General features: G+C 40.5%; 1 protein-coding gene across 2 annotated transcripts in view; it reads left to right on the top strand.

The window, feature by feature from the left end:
- LOC122933689 (probable cation-transporting ATPase 13A4) overlaps positions 1 to 18,091 on the top strand; it is a 322,029-nt gene that overhangs the window by 108,685 nt on the left and 195,253 nt on the right. For both annotated transcript variants that reach the window (XM_044288647.1, XM_044288646.1), the window contains exons 8-9: positions 2,765 to 2,837; positions 5,375 to 5,506. In XM_044288647.1, coding sequence (XP_044144582.1) covers positions 2,765 to 2,837; positions 5,375 to 5,506 — 205 coding nt within the window. The remainder of the gene's footprint in view (positions 1 to 2,764; positions 2,838 to 5,374; positions 5,507 to 18,091) is intronic.

Here is an 18,091-nt window from a genome sequence, read left to right as displayed (position 1 = left end):
TAGTGGCTCCAGTAGTAATAGGGCCCACTGTAGTACCCCTAATAGTTACAGTAAAATCCCCCTATAGATCTTCCAGTAGTTATACTGCACAACTATAGTGTCCCAGGAGTTATAATGCCCCCTATAGTGCAATCAGTAGTTATAACATTCCCTATAGAGTCCCTTATAGCTCCCCCAGTAGTTCCACTGCTCCTCTTTAGTGCCCAAGGAGTTAAAATGGCCCTGTTTAGTGGCCCTAGCTGTTATAATGCCCTCTATAGTGTCCCCAAAGTTATAATGCCCCATGAAGTGCCTCCAGTAGTTAACATCCCATCAATTAGTTCCCCCAGCAGTCATAATGCCCCTATAGTGTCATTAGGCGTTATAATGCCTCCCTGTCATATTCCTGTTACTGTAGTTATACTCTCCCCACTCTCCTCTGTAATGCCCCCTATACTGTCAGCAGCAGTATTAATGCTCCTTGTATTGCCTTCAGTAGTTATTTGCCACCAATAGTGTCCCAGTAGTTATAATATGCACCAATATATTCCTCCAGTAATTTCCCTAATATTCTTAATATTCCCAATGCAGTAACCTTAGTAGCTATAATGCCCCCCCTTTAGAGCTCCCAGTATTTAAAATGCCCCTTTGAAATGACCCAGTTGCCCTAGTAGTAATGACAAAAAAATACCTTAATCCCGCTGTCTATAATACAGGTTAAAACGCCTCTTCCGACCGGTGAAGGAAGTCACAATGATGCTATTGTGCTGCTTGTGTCCTGACGCAGGCAGTAACCATGACATCATTGCTCTGCCTAAGATTTGGCCCAGTCGGTTGAGATGATGTCATTATATTGCAACAACCTCCCCCGTCACCCTCTACAGTATTCTAGCTCAGGCTATTGGTCAAAACATCTCAGACCTACTGAAACCCTGGAATATTGATGGGTGTTTTGTGTCGCTTTGGGCCACCCAGGAGCCTTGGTCTCCAGGTGACTGCCCAAAATGTCGTATTGTTATCCTCCATTGTTTGCTGCTATTATTAATGGTGAGTGCAGTGGATTTCTTTTATATTGAACAGTTCTTATCACTGACTGGAACCATATGAACTTGACAGATATAAATACACATACACTGGATATACACACAGAAAAATACATACCCCATATATACCCTACATACACATACTGCACATATATTTCTATACACTTTCAGTTGATACACCTACACTGTATATATTATATTAAAAAAACATTTCTGATTTTGTAGCTGGTGGGATATTTAGCTCCACAAGAACTGCGATGATAGTGAACACAGAGGGAGGGGCTAGCAGAGAGGCGGATCCATTAGAGGCCAGCTGCTGATTGGCTGAAAAACTAGCCGACGTGTAATGAGGAAGACTGACGGTAGACTCATACCTGTGCTTAGAAAGTCCTGCTTCCACCTTCACTGCAGAGAGAGGAAAGATGCAGGATTTTGGACAGAAACACAGGCAGGGGTATTGATGCAGTTGCAAAAAGTGTTGGGCCTAAACTCCAATGTATGTGTGCCAAATTCTCGATCCAACCAACCCGCCCCAAGCCCTAGTACTAAAGACATATTTGGATGGACATTCCATTCAATACTACCAAACATATGCAAGTATACAGTACTACATAACTATTACATCCAATGAGCTCTTATCTGATTATACACATTCTCTTTTCTCATCTACTTATTTCAATCATGTTTGGTCTTTGCACAGATTGTCACGGACATCTTAGGTTCCCCCCCCTCCTGATGCCCCAACAGTATTATCCTGCCGCTATCCTGAATACTGTGCCCACTGTGCTCACAGATTCTTCCAAATACTATACTGCAGAAATAATAGTGCTCCCGATAATAATAATGGTACCCCCATAGTAATAATGCTCCCTTAGTGCCCAGTGCATGATTTTCTCCATAGTGCCCTAAATACAGTGATAGTAAAGCTCCTATAGTGCCCGCAGCAGCAAGAAAGCCCTCCAGAGTGTACCCAGTAGGAATATTGTCATCATAGTGCCCCATAAAAATTAAGGCCCCTATAGAGCCCCCACTAGTTACAGAGCACCAAAAAGTGACAAAAAAATATCAAATACTTAACTCCCATTCCATGCCCCCACATGCCTTTTCTGGCCTATAATTGAATTGCTTGTGTCCAGGTGTTGGCAGGTCACAATGATGTCATCACACATCCAGGTTCAGGAGTTTGCAATGACATCACTGCGCCACTTGAGACCCTGCACAGGGAAACGCAAGGATGTCAGTGCTTCACAACTGCCTGCACCATTCTACTGCCTAATAAGCTTCAAGCCAGTGGCCTGGAGCCTATGAGATTTAAATAGTGGGGATGGGAGCCAATGGCTCTTTTACTTCACTGCAGTATTCAACTCTATTACCCTCCTGACACTGGAGTAGGATTTAGCAAGCAAAGTCTTCTGGCAATCTAGTTGTAATTTTAAGATTTTAGGTCAGGGCTCTGTATGGGCCAGTCAAGGTGAGTTGCTATGGATCCTAAACTCTTCTGCTTTACAATATTACAACTCACAGTAGATCTTTGAATATATAGGAGGGGAAAAAAGTTCATGAACTGATTTGCTGCAACATTGACATCCTATTACAATGACACACTCAAACTGAGTGATCTCCTTAAAACGACTCACTCATTACAAATGTTTGTAAAGGCAGGCTGCAGGTCTAGGTGCTTGATTTTATACAATGTGACAATGGGACTGAATAAAACACCTACATTTTTATTTTCCCTTTAGCAATCAGTCAAGCTGAACAGAATGTCAACATCCTATAACAGCATTTTGGTTTCAGTACTTCATAAGAATGGAGGTAAAGGTCACAGATTGTATTGATTCACTGATCTTAAAGAGGACCTTTCATGGGTCCAGACATTATAAACTAAGCATCAGGCTACGTAGGAGATGGGCTCTGTTCGCCTGCTGTGGCCCCTGTATTCTCCCGCCTGGTATGCTAATTAATAGCATCAGAGCAATAGGGAGAAGACACAGTCTTTCTCCGTGGGCATCTCCTTCTCCCTGGCTGTAGCGCTGTCCAATCGCAGCGGAGGGCGTCACAGTCGGGGAGAAAAAAAAAACTCCTTCTCCCTGGCTCTGATGCTCTCCACTGCGATTGGACAGCGCTACCGCCAGGGAGAAGGAGACGCCCACGGAGAAAGACTGTGTCTTCTCCCTATTGCTCCGATGCTATTAATTAGCATACCAGGCGGGAGAATACAACGAGGGCCACAGTGGGCGAACGGAGCGACGCCCAGAAAAAAATTGTAAGTGCAGTTAGATCCCTGCACTATACTCTACGTAGCCTGATACTTAGTTTATAATGTCTGGACCCATGAAAGGTCCTCTTTAACTTATTCTGTTGCTATGTAGTAGTGTGTACTTATACTGAATTATAGAGAAAACTTATATTTAGAGATGAGCGAATCGAATCCAACGAAGTGGAATTCTATCCGAATTTCAGGATAAATTTGATTCTCTGTGAAGCTGAATTTACTCATGCTTCGTGGTATCGATTTAACCTGAAATAGTGTAAAAAAATAAAATAAAAATCATAGTTACCTCCTCCATTTGCTCCTGACGGGCCAGCCGCCACCATCTTGAGTGAAAATCTTAACTGAAATCCAGTACGTGGTGACGTGTGACTTCACCACATCGGCCGTCCGCCACAAGCAAATGGAGACGGTATGTATGATGACATTTTTTTTTCTGTTAATTTCAAACAGTTTTTTACTCTGAGATGCCGCTATCATGTATGAACGCAGCACCTGAGGTGTACAATGATGGGAAGCGGCGCTATTTCAGCTCCCTGTGATTGCACCCGCTACTTACAAAAAAATGTGCTTTGTGACAAAGTAATTCGTCATAAAGCAATTTTTTTTTGTAAAATTCAGCAAAGCAGCCGAAACACTCTGCTCATCTCTGCTTATAGTCAATATGAACACACTTGGCATCTGTCCCCACGTAATTAGGGATGTAGCTATAGGGGATGCAAAGGTATTGTTACCAAGGTCAGTACCTTGAAAGGTCCCAAAACTGCTTTGCCACATAGGAAACGTCAATATTAGGGCTTGTTCACACAACCGTGGTTTTGGTCCGCATCAGAGATGCATTTTTTCCCGCTTGTGTGCGGACCCATTCACTTCAATAGGGCTGCAAAAGATGCAGACAACACACAGAGTGCTGTCCGCATCCGTTGGTCCATTCCGTGGCCCCGCAAACATTAAGAGTCATGTCCTACATTTCTATAATAGGCCTCCTGTTCCGTTACACAAATTGCTGAAGGCACACGGGCGCCATCTGTATTTTGCGGATCCGTCCTGATGGTTACCATGGTATACGGATTGCCATGGTATATCTAAAGAACATGATAGGTGGGGCCACGTTGCAGATTAAACACATTATTCAGGTTAAGCCTCTGCATGTAATTGTTATAAATATTTAACTTCAGCTTTGAATAATTATTATATCCAGAGGCCTAATTCTCCAAACACTTGTATTTGCAATATAATGGGCATTCTGCTTGTATTCACTCTGTATGCTAATATTGTAGGTTCAAAAAATAATACTTAATTAGCTAATTTGTTAATGAAAGTTACTGATGATGGATATGCTAGATCTGTTAGCAAACAGATATCAAATTTTGTAAGGCTAGTTTCACACTAGCGCTAACATCGTCTGGCAGGCTGTTTGCCGGAGTTTATTGTATCCGGCATAGCCAAATATTGCCTTTCCCTGCCAGAAACTATTGACTATAACGGGACTAGGCAGGGACCTGGCCTGTTTCTGGCATTAGTGTAGGGAATCTGCTGGAGAAAAAATGTCTGAAAGCACGTTGACTGATCTGTCGGGCTGAATCTCTCCTATTATAGTTAATGGGGTCTGGCTGTGCTCCGGCAGTTTCTGGCAATACTGGATGAACAATGTTAACGTTAGTGTGAAACTAGCCTTACCTGGTATAGAATCAGTACCTTCTCTTGATCAAAGTAACAGGCTACTGCTAGTTTTTTGACACACATAATTTGTTGAAGCACCATAAAACTATTTTCTAACTTTGTTCAACTAGTTACCACATGTTCTCCATATATTTTACTAGCACACAGTGTAAAATGCAGTAATAGTTATAAAATAAGTAAATCAATTACTGTATGTATGATATCTTACTTATTTGCTTTATGTATGATAAAATACATATTAAAAGATCAATATTTTTGTGAATTGTTTAAAACGTATGAAAGTATTGTGATTCTTCTAATGTAGATTATACGTAGTAGGTTGGCGTTAGAGCGTGATACCTTTGCCTTTCCTAGCAAGAATAACCAATTTTGTAATGCTATTTTTGCATTTCTACAGAGCTTGAAGAAGTACAGTCTCAGTCTTTGGTTCCTGGTGATGTCATTGTTTTGAGTGGAAACAAGCTTTTCTTACCATGTGACGCCATTTTAATCAGTGGAGGGTGCACTGTGAATGAAGCAATGTTAACTGGTACTGTTTTTTTTTACATAATGAATCCATTCTCTAAAATTTAAGAGGATCTATCAAATTGATTCCCATTATAAACTGAATAGATTATTACCCCATTCTAGCTGTAAATAATTATATTTATTTTTTATTTTCCTCATTACCTTCCAAGATCCATAACAGTTTTTACTTTTTAATTCAGATAAGGGCTTGTTTTTGCAGTACAATGATGTTTATTTTTTATCATTTGAATATGTGAGTTTAGGAAAGGGGGTTCATTTGAATTTTCAATCCTTTTGTTTTTAGTTTTTAAAAACGATTTCTTACTTTCTTCTATTTTTAGTCCCCCTACTGGATGAACTTTAGTATTGCAGTCTGTGGTGCTTATGACATCTTTCTATTGACCCTGCCACTAGGCTTACATAACTTACATAGCTGGGATCCTTTACAAAGTCCCATACTGCCATGACAACCGATTATTACCTGCAATTTTTTCAACTAGGGGCTCAGTGAAGAGCAGAGGGTGCCCCCACCCTCTGAATAACATCTTGGACACTGTGGTTGCTATTGACCATAAATTCTGAGGTGTTACATGAACAGGATTAGAGTCATATGGCGCAAGCTCAGCTCCTAAATGTGCGTCATAAACCCCTTATTTCCTTATGACATACATGTATGTCAAATGTCAGGAAGGGGTTAAATAGATCTCTTAGATATGATGAAGTTTGTCTACTTACTTTGCAAACCTATTGTATGTCAGAATGGCTGTATAATACTTTTTGAAGGTTTAACAACTGAAATTAAAGGGGTATTTTGACATAAAAATTTTCTATACTATGCTTGCCACAATAGCACACCTTTCAAGTTTTAAAATCACATTTAAAAAAAAAATTCTACGGGGGGCTGAGCTCTGCAACCTGGTCATTTGGTGCCCTGCCTGCACGTCCTGCTTGCTCCAAGAACACGTTTCGTTCATTTTGCAAGTGATCCTGGATCTTCAGTGCCACCTACCATGAATGTGTCAATCAAGCACTGAGGACACGTTCATGGACCGTCCACTGCTCTCCATCAACAGTGCGCCTGCGTCAGAGGTAATGTAAGAGCAAGCACACTGCACCAGTGTATATTGTCACAACCCCCTCCCCAAGCCACAGCCCCACTCCACATCCCTTCTGTCCGTGCACATCCCCACCCTCATTCATGTTCAGGATGGCCAAGCGAAGTAATACCAAGTGATCAAAAAGTCTTATGTACCCCAAAATGGTACCAATCAAACAGTCATCTCATTCCATAAAAAATAAGTTCCTACCTAATTGCCAGAAAAATTTAAAACATATGTCTCTCAGAACATGGCAACACGAAAACAAGGTTTTATGCTATTTAAAAATGCTTTTACTGTGTAAAACTTAACAAAAATAAAAATGATAGACATATTGGGTATCGCCACATCCGTAACAACCTGTTATATAAAAATATTGCATGATATGCCCCCTCAGGTGAATATAAAAAACAGTGCCAGAACAGTCATTTTTTGTCACCTCGCCTTACAAAATGCATAATATCGAGTGATCAAAAAATTATCTATAACACAAAATGATACCAATGAAAATGTTACCTCATCCCGCAAAAAATGAACCCCCACATAAGACAATCACCAAATGGAACTAAAAATATAAAAAACCAATGGAACCTGTAAACCATCAAAATCTGCGCTGCAAAAACCATATGGTGCTCCTTCCTTTCCGGGGTGTTGCCATATTCAGGAAAAAATTTGTAACAAATTATGGGGTGCTTTTTCTCCTTTTACCCCTTGTGAAAATGAAAAATGTGGGGCTAAAGCAACATTTTATGCCATAGATGCACTTTATAGTGTTTCCATAGCCTTCAGCTATGTGCCTTCACTTTACACTGCTCCGTGTACTGTGGTATGCAGACCCATTCAAGTGAGGGCTCATGCACACAAGTGTGCTGCCCACTCTGTGCTTTGGGGATCGCAATTTACATACACCTGCCATCATTTAAAGTGCCTCTGATTAACCCCAAATAAAGTTCAGCTGCTCTAGTTGGTTTTTCCTGAAATTTTCTTAGTCGCATCCCACAGCAAAAGCCATGGTCCAAAGAGAGCTTCTAAAGCATCAGAGGGATCTCATTGTTAAAAGGTATCAGTCAGGAGAAGGGTACAAAATAATTTCCAAGGCATTAGATATACCATGGAACACAGTCAAGACAGTCATCATTAAGTGGAGAAAATATGGCACAACAGTGACATTACCAAGAACTGGACGTCCCTCCAAAACTGATGAAAAGACAAGAAGAAAACTGGTCTGGAGGCTACTAAGAGGCCTACAGCAACATTAAAGGAGCTGCAGGAATATCTGGCAAGTACTGGCTGTGTGGTACATGTGACAACAATCTCCTGTATTCTTCATATGTCTGGGCTATGGGGTAGAGTGGCAAGACGAAAGCCTTTTCTTACGGAGAAAAACATCCAAGCCGGGCTACATTTTGCAAAAATACATCTGAAGTCTCCCAAAAGCATGTGGGAAAAAGTGTTATAGTCTGATAAAACCAAGGTTGAACTTTTTGGACATATTTCCAAAAATATGTTTGGCCCAAAAACAACACTGCACATCACCAAAAGAACACCATACCCATAGTGAAACATGGTGGTGGCAGCATCATGCTTTGGGGCTATTTTTCTTCAGCTGGAACTGGGGCCTTAGTTAAGCTAGAGGGAATTATGAACAGTTCCAAATACCAGTCAATATTGGCACAAAACCTTCAGGCTTCTGCTAGAAAGCTGAACATAAAGAGTACATACATATGGGTCCGCGCTAAACTGGAATTGGGAGTTTTTTCACAAACAGGGAGTCTTCACGAAGATTTTGCAGCTTTACAGATGCATCCCCGGTATATGGTCTCGATATCAACCAGCAAAGCGACTTCCTTCAAGAGGAACAGTTCATAGTGCAATACCCAAATCTTTTTTAAAAGGTATAATTTATTGTACTTACAAAAAGACAACTTGCATATAGCGTGTACAATGCCTTGCCCTGTGTGAATATTCAAATATATGTATATAAAGGATATGGAAATCTAAAACTTCTGCAGCTACCTTAAAACACCCAATATAACCCCTTTACCTTATACCATCTATTACCCCCACCCTCTACCATTCACGGAGAAAACCTATGAATACTAAAATAATAAACAAATGGACTGATGTTATATTAATCCATGCTGACAGCTTTCATGTCCCATTCAATATGGAGGCCTTTGGGATGTAGCGTATTTAATTCATAAATCCACTGTGCGTCCCTCTTATTTGATTGTTTCACCACATCCCCACCTCTCCAATTTTTGTGTAGGTGTTCAACACCCACAATTCTCTGTCCTGCTGGATTTTTTGGGTGAACTTTTTTGAACTGTGCGGATACACTATGGATTTCAAAACCTCTAAATTACCCCTGCAGACTCACAAGATAGGTGTCCTCTCACCTTCATTTCTTTTTGGCTGGAACATGAAAATATTACATTTTGTGTCCTGCATTTCTTATCTGCCATCAATCTATTTTTGCAGCTGGAACAGAAACCACACAAAATTATTCTTGGTGGTGGCCTTAGTCTTTTTCTTCAAACACCCCTGTAATATTTTAGTGCGCACAGTGGGGGCCCTTCTGAAGATAAATGGTGGTTTATCAGGGATCATTGGACTAATAACCATAGAAAGTTGAACATGAAGAGGAACATCATTTTTCAGCATGACAACGACCCAAAGCATACATCCAAATCAACAAAGGAATGGCTTCACCAGAAGAAGATTAACGTTTTGGAATGGCCCAGCCAGAGCCCAGACCTGATTCTGATTGTAAATATGTGGGGTGATCTGAAGAGGGTTGTGCACAGGAGATGCCCTCACAATCTGACAGATTTGGAGTGTTTTTGCAAAGAAGAGTGGGCAAATCTTGCCAAGTCAAAATGTGCCATGCTGATAGACTCATACCCAAAAAGACTGAGTGCTGTAATAAAATCAAAAAGTGCTTCAACAAACTATTAGTTTAAGCATGTGCACACTTATACAAACATATTATTTTATTTTTTATATTTTTTATATTTTTTCTTCCCTCCACCTATATCCATAAGAATAGGCTAGTTAGGGTCTGATGACATTAGCACATCACTAATGTCAGCCAGTTTAAACCATTGTACCCATGTACGGCGGGCTGATCGGGCGGGTGCAGGAGCTGAGCTCGCCTGATCAGCGGCAGGGGTCTGGCAGTCACTGATAGTCGGACCCCTGCTGTATGCGCCGGCATCAGTGAAAACACTGATGCAGGCGCATTAACCCTCGCACTGCCATGGTCAGTGCTGACCACAGCGCATGCGGGATCCTGCCAGGTGCCAGTCGGGTCTCTGCTGTGACAGGGACCCAATGGCAGGGAAGGCAGCATGATGCCTAGGCACCGTGGCTTCCTTCCGTGAGCAATACACTTGCAGCCAATGCATTACAATACAGAAGTATTATAATGCATTATAAAGTTGAAGTCTTCAGGTGGGACAAAAAAAATAAAGTGAAAAAAGAAGCTAAAAAATTGAGTTTTACAAAAATAATTAAAAGTTTCAAGTAAAAAAATAAAAAAGCGTCCTATTCCCAAAATAAAGTAAAAATAAATAAAATTGTAAAAAATATGGAAAAAAGAAAAGTAGACATATTAAGTATTGCCACGTTGGTATCGACCGGCTTTATAAAAATATCACATGACCTAACCCCTCAGGTTAACACCATCAAATTTATTTTGAACTGTGCTAAAAAAAAACAATTTTTTGTCACCTTACATCACTAAAAGTGCAATACCAAGCAATCAAAAAGGCATATTCCCCCAAAATAGGACCAATCTAACGATCACCTCATCCCAAAAAAATGACCCCCTACCTAAGATAGTTGCCCAAAAAATAAAAAAAACTATGACTCTCAGACTATGGAAATAATAAAAAAAAAAGTTTTTGTTTCAAATATAGACATATTAGGTATTGGTGCATCCGTAACAAACTGCTCTATAAAAATACCACATGATCTAACCCCTCAGATGAACACCGTAACAAATATAAAATAAAAATGATGCCAAAAAAGACAGTTACCTTATATCACAAAAAGTCTAATAGCAAGCGATCAAAAAGTCATATGCACCCAAAAATAGTGCCAATCAAACTGTAATCTCATCCCGCAAAAATCATACCCTAACTAAAGACAATCTACCAAAAAAACTAAAACTATGGCTCTCAGACTATGGAGACACTAAAACATGCTTTTGTATTTGTTTCCAAAATGATATTATTGTGTAAAACCTAAATAAATAAAAAAGTATACATATTAGGTATTGCCATGTCCGTAACAACCTGCTCTATAAAATACCACATGATCTAACCCCTCAGATGAACACAGTAACAAAGATAAAATAAAACTGGTGTAAAAAAAAGCCATTTTTTGTCACCTTACATCACAAAAAGTGTAATACCAATAAAAATGTCATACGCACCCCTAAATCATACCAATCAAATCGTCATCTCATTCCACAAAAAATAAGACCCTACCTAGGACAATCTTCCAAAAAATAAAAAAATAAACTATGGCTCTCAGACTATGGAGACAATAAAACATGATTTGTTTTTGTTTCAAAAATGCTGTTATTGTGTAAAACTTAAATAAATTTTAAAAAGTATACATGTTAGGTATGGCAGTAAGAACCTGGTGTATAAAAATATAACATGACCTAACCCCTCAGGTGAACACTGTAAAAATTATAAAATAAAAAGTGTCAAAAAAGCAATTTTTTGTCACCTTACATCACAAAAAGTGTAATACCAAGCAATCAAAAAGTCTTTTGCACCCTACAATAGTACCAATCAAACAGTCATCTCATACTAAAAAAAAATTGCCCCTACATAAGACAGTTGCCCAAAAAAGAAACTATGGCTTTCAGAATATGGAGACACAATAAAAAATTTTTTTTCAAAAATGCTTAATTATGTAAAACTGAAACAATCAACCTAAAAAAAGTTGGTCATATTTGATATTGTTGCGTCCGTAACAACCTGCTCTATAAAAATACCACATGATCTAACATGTCAGATGAACATTGTAAATAACAAAAAATAAAAACTGGGGTGCATCAAATGTGACATGGCAGCTGCCCTCCAAAATCCATATGGCGTTCCTTTTCTTCTGCGCCCTGCTGTGTGCCCGTACAGCAGCTTATGATCACATATGGGGTGTTTCTGTAAACTACAGAATCAGGGCAATAAATATTGAGTTTTGTTTGGCTGTTAACCCTTGCTTTGTTACTGGAAATAATTTATTAAAATGGAAAATCTGCCAAAAAAGTGTAATTCTGAAATCAGAAGTCATCTACATTTCCCTATATTTCTTGTGGAACACCTAAAGTGTTAAGAAAGTTTGTAAAATCAGTTTTGAGTAACTTGAGGGGTGTAGTTTCTACAGTGCAGTTTATTGGTGGTTTCCATTATGTAAGCCTCACAAAGTGACTTCAGACCTGAACTGGTCCTTTGAAAGTGAGTTTTGGAAATTTTCTGAAAAATATCAAGATTTGCTTCTAAACTTCTAAGCCTTCTAATTTCCCAAAAAAAGAAAATGTAATTTACAAAATGATCCAAACATAAAGTAGACATATGGGAAATGTAAAGTAATAACTATTTTAGGAGGTATCACTATCTGTTTTAAAAGCAGAGAAATAAAAATTTTGAAAATTGAGAATTTTTATAAATTTTAGGGTAAATTTGGTCTTTTTTTTATAAATAATAATGAAATATTTTGACTCAAATTTACCACCGTCATGAATTACAATATGTGATGAGAAAACATTCTTAGAATGGCTTGGATAAGTAAAAGCGTTTTAAAGTTATCACCACATAAAGTGACATATGTCAGATTTGCAAAAAGTAGCCTGGTCCTTAAGGTGAAAAATGGTAGGGTCCTGACGGGGTTAAAGTGCAGGTGGACAGGTGACATACAAAAGTAGATTGGGTAAATTCCTTCTCTTTCCTACAGCATGCAGTAAACAGACATAAATGACTGAAACATGCTTGATGTGACTTGTATATACACTACGTGCAGAATTATTAGGCAAATGAGTATTTTGACCACATCATCCTCTTTATGCATGTTGTCTTACTCCAAGCTGTATAGGCTCGATAGCCTACTACCAATTAAGCATATTAGGTGATGTGCATCTCTGTAATGAGAAGGGGTGTGGTCTAATGACATCAACACCCTATATCAGGTGTGCATAATTATTAGGCAACTTCCTTTCCTTTGGCAAAATGGGTCAAAAGAAGGACTTGACAGGCTCAGAAAAGTCAAAAATAGTGAGATATCTTGCAGAGGGATGCAGCACTCTTAAAATTGCAAAGCTTCTGAAGCGTGATCATCGAACAATCAAGCGTTTCATTCAAAATAGTCAACAGGGTCGCAAGAAGCGTGTGGAAAAACCAAGGCGCAAAATAACTGCCCATGAACTGAGAAAAGTCAAGCGTGCAGCTGCCAAGATGCCACTTGCCACCAGTTTGGCCATATTTCAGAGCTGCAACATCACTGGAGTGCCCAAAAGCACAAGGTGTGCAATACTCAGAGACATGGCCAAGGTAAGAAAGGCTGAAAGACGACCACCACTGAACAACACACACAAGCTGAAACGTCAAGACTGGGCCAAGAAATATCTCAAGACTGATTTTTCTAAGGTTTTATGGACTGATGAAATGAGAGTGAGTCTTGATGGGCCAGATGGCTGGATTGGTAAAGGGCAGAGAGCTCCAGTCCGACTCAGACGCCAGCAAGGTGGAGGTGGAGTACTGGTTTGGGCTGGTATCATCAAAGATGAGCTTGTGGGGCCTTTTTGGGTTGAGGATGGAGTCAAGCTCAACTCCCAGTCCTACTGCCAGTTTCTGGAAGACACCTTCTTCAAGCAGTGGTACAGGAAGAAGTCTGCAAGGTAAGAAAAACATGATTTTCATGCAGGACAATGCTCCATCACACGTGTCCAAGTACTCCACAACGTGGCTGGCAAGAAAGGGTATAAAAGAAGAAAATCTAATGACATGGCCTCCTTGTTCACCTGATCTGAACCCCATTGAGAACCTGTGGTCCATCATCAAATGTGAGATTTACAAGGAGGGAAAACAGTACACCTCTCTGAACAGTGTCTGGGAGGCTTTGGTTGCTGCTGCACGCAATGTTGATGGTGAACAGATCAAAACACTGACAGAATCCATGGATGGCAGGCTTTTGAGTGTCCTTGCAAAGAACGGTGGCTATATTGGTCACTGATTTGTTTTTGTTTTGTTTTTGAATGTCAGAAATGTATATTTGTGAATGTTGAGATGTTATATTGGTTTCACTGGTAAAAATAAATAATTGAAATGGGTATATATTTGTTTTTTGTTAAGTTGCCTAATAATTATGTACAGTAATAGTCACCTGCACACACAGATATCCCCCTAAAATAGCTAAAACTAAAAACAAACTAAAAACTACTTCCAAAAATATTCAGCTTTGATATTAATGAGTTTTTTGGGTTCATTGAGAACATGGCTGTTGTTCAATAATAAAATTAATCCTCAAAAATACAACTTGCCTAATAATTCTGCACTCCCTGTATGTATAGAACAGTTTTTACATAGCTCACAACAGCAAACAGGATAATATAGTGCTTTGAACAGTCTCTGAAATTTAGCAATGAGTCCTGATCAAGATGAGGACAACTCCAGATAAATATTGGCCTAAATTTGCTTTGCTGTGTGACCAGGAGGGCAGAGGACAGGAGCGGTAGTAGCAAGAATGGCAGCTCACTCTGACACTCCCCTGGGCCATGCAATGATGAGAAGGGCATACCTTTCTTCCCTTTAGGGCATGCCTCAATCTTTGGATTCTCTGTCAGGGTGGTTTGGGGTACCCTTGGTAGTGAGAAGTTGTGAAGTGAAAGGCAGTGTCCCCTGCGGTGAAGGGGGTAATAATGAGGCTGTTTTGCAGTTGAATGTTTTTTTTTACTGAGGAATTGCACATTAATTACAGTTCTCAATATGCATGGATTGCCAGTTCTTACACAAAGTGCAATTTCCTCATGTCTTACATGGTAAACTGTTGCAGACACAGTTGTCTCCTTGGAGCAATCTTCCTCACACTACATTTCTCTAGATGAGTTTTGTGTTGTCACGAACCAGCGGGTGTGAACTCACTGTGCCATGTCACCAACTTCCTCTAAGGGTGTTCTCTAAGTGAACCCCTTATTATTTACAGTACAGGATAGACTTTCTCGAGGAGAACACCAGTTTGCTACCTCTTGAGGAGGAGTGGTACACAAAGCAGCTGGTCCAGGCAGACCAGAAATTACAAGAGCAAGGTACCAGAGGTATGGATGTAGTCAACAGGCCAAGTCGTAACTAGGAGCAACAGTGTAGGACCAAGGAAGAGGTGTAGTCGTACAAGCAATCGGTCAGGGCAGGTGGCACAGATAAAGCCAGGAAATCCAGGTCAGCAACAGGTCGAGACATAGCAGGCAAGGATCAGACATGTAGCGAAGTCCAGAAGATAACCACGGGTTAGGAACACAGGAACTCAATCACAGACAAATTCTACCCTTGCAGGACACAAGGACCTTTGACGCTCAGGCAATGATGCGTGCCAGACCTTAATGAGGTGCTACAGGGAACAGGCTGGAAGGCATGCAGTGTGCAGGGCTGGAAGGAAACCATAGAGTGGATTCCAGGAAGGTCGATGCTTGCAAGGAGAGAGTCCAGGACCGTTGTGGTGAATAGAAACAATGGCAACAGATCACCGCAGCTACCTGCCCCATAATGCAGTCAGATGCGAAAAGTGACAAAGACTGCCAGGAAGAACAGTGCTTGCCCAAACACAGAGCCCGGGACTGCGGTGTTGAGTAGGGGAACATCGGCGGTCAGCAACCACTGTTACATGCGTAAACATCCAGGAATGTGGTGCAACAGTTTTCTTTCACTTTATAAAATGCAAAGCAACCACGTGGTGGACACCAATGTCAGACTCAGACTCATTGTGCGCACCCAGAGTGATCACGTGGTGACGTCAACTCGCTTGCAGCAGTTCCTTTGGGGGTTTTCTTCATTTAAGATGGGAACAGATACCTGTCTGTGAGCAAGTGGATGAGGCAAGTATTATTATTTTTTTACTTGATTAACCCCTGAAAAGGCTGAATGTGAGACACAGATGCCATGATCAGCTTTGATCGGGACATCTGAGGGGTTAAATAAAGGGGGGGCAGCGGCTGGATTCCCCTTCTCCGTAATTGTGCCTGCTCTATACAAACCGATTTGTGATGAAGTCATTTATAACATATCGAATTTCTTGTTGAAGTTCGGTGAAGCAGCCGAATCAAATTTTTCTAAACTTTGCTCATCTCTATCACGGATCCTTTAATGAGAAATATCACTGGTGTATAATAGTGCTGGGCGCGAATATTCGAATATAAGCACTTCGAGAATTTGATATTTAGACTATAGTGATATATATTCTAGATTTTTTTTTTCACCAGTAACCTCCTTTCTTGCTTGTGGGCCAATGAGAAGGCTGCAATGTCATTGTCTGAGCTTAGCAACATCCCTAGCAACCAATAGTAAAGTTGCCTAGCCATTACTATAAGAACCTCCCCAGCAGCCCTTGTATGCAGTATTTTGCAGATCTGAGAGAGACAGCGGTGTCATTCCATTAGATAGTTAATTAGCTTTTTTATTTATATATATATATATATATTACAGATAGTGTTGTCCCAAACTATTCGCCGGCGAACAGTTCACGGCGAACATGGCTTGTTCGCGTTCGCCGCTGCGGGCGAACATATGCGATGTTTGGTCCGCCCCCTATACATCATCATTGAGCAAACTTTGACCCTGTACCACAGTCAGCAGACACATTCCAGCCAATCAGCAATAGTCAGCAGACACATTCCAGCCAATCAGCAGCAGACCCTCCCTCCCAGACCCTCCCACCTCCTGGACAGCATCCATTTTAGATTCATTCGGAAGCTGCTTTCTTAGTGAGAGGAGGGAGAGTGTAGCTGCTGCTGATCTAATAGGGAAAGCGTTAGCTAGGGCAGTGTTCTGTGTCCACAGACTCATCTGCTATAAGGACAGCGTCCTGACAGCACCCCAAAAAGCCCTTTTTAGTGCTAGTACACCAGTCTGCTTTTTTTTATATACAAATATATATATATATATATATATATATATATATTGCAGTTGCCTGGCTGCCCATGTGTGAGAGGCTGCAGGATCCGTGACAGACAGTACTGTGTGCACACCATTCATACAGGGTGTCACAGACAATACCTTGCAGATAAAAAAAAGTCAATTTATATTATTTATCTGTGATATAATTGCAGTTGCAAGTCAGTGAGTGACTGTGTGGCCCAGAGACAGTACTGTGTGCACACCATTCATGCAGGGGGTCACAATACCTTGAAGATAATAAAAATTTGATTTATTATTTTTCTGTGATATAATCACAGTTGCAAGCCAGTGTGTGTCAGGCCCACACAGACTGTACTGTAGCCACTGGCTAGGCCACCACTCATACCGTTACAGGGTGTCACTTTCAAATACCTTGCAGATAAAAAAAAATTCAATTTATTATTTTTCTGTGATATAACCCCAGTTGCAAGCCAGTGTGTGTCTGGCCCACAGACTGTACTGTGGCCACTGGCTAGGCCACCACTCATACCGTAACAGGGTGTCACTCACAAATACCTTGCAGATAAAAAAAAAATATATTTTTCTGTGATATAATCCCAGTTGAAAGCCAGTGTGTGTCTGGCCCACAGACTGTACTGTGGCAACTGGCTAGGCCACCACTCATACCGTTACAGGTTGTCACTCACAAATACCTTGCAGATAAAAAAAAATAATGTATTATTTTTCTGTGATATAATCCCAGTGTCAAGCCAGTGTGTGTCTGGCCCACAGACTGTACTGTGGCCACTGGCTAGGCCACCACTCATACTGTTACAGGGTGTCACTCACAAATACCTTGCAGATAAAAAAAATGTTATTTATTATTTTTCTGTGATATAATTCCAGTTGCAAGCCAGTGTGTGTCTGGCCCACAGACTGTACTGTGGCCACTGGCTAGGCCACCACTCATACCGTTACAGGGTGTCACTCAAAAATACCTTGCAGATAAAAAAAAAATTATATTTATTATTTTTCTGTGATATAATCCCAGTTGCAAGCCAGTGTGTGTCTGGCCCACAGACTGTACTGTGGCCACTGGCTAGGCCACCACTCATACCGTTACAGGGTTTCACTCACAAATACCTTGCAGATAAAAAAAATTCAATTAATAATTTTTCTGTGATATAATCCCAGTTGCAAGCCAGTGTGTGTCAGGCCCACACAGACTGTACTGTGCCCACTACCCACCACTTAAATAGGGTGGCACAGTACCTTGCACGCATAGTACCACTAATCTAAAAAAAATGACAGCGTTTTTTTAACCATCTCCCCGTTCGAAAAATCTATTCAATAAATGGACCCCAGATTTGGGACGTAACAGGGATTAAACTGATG

Source organism: Bufo gargarizans, chromosome 4 (genome assembly GCF_014858855.1).
Source record: "Bufo gargarizans isolate SCDJY-AF-19 chromosome 4, ASM1485885v1, whole genome shotgun sequence".
Taxonomy (NCBI): domain Eukaryota; kingdom Metazoa; phylum Chordata; class Amphibia; order Anura; family Bufonidae; genus Bufo; species Bufo gargarizans.
The sequence above is the reverse complement of the archived record's forward strand: the minus strand, read 5'-3'. Positions and strand labels throughout refer to the sequence as shown.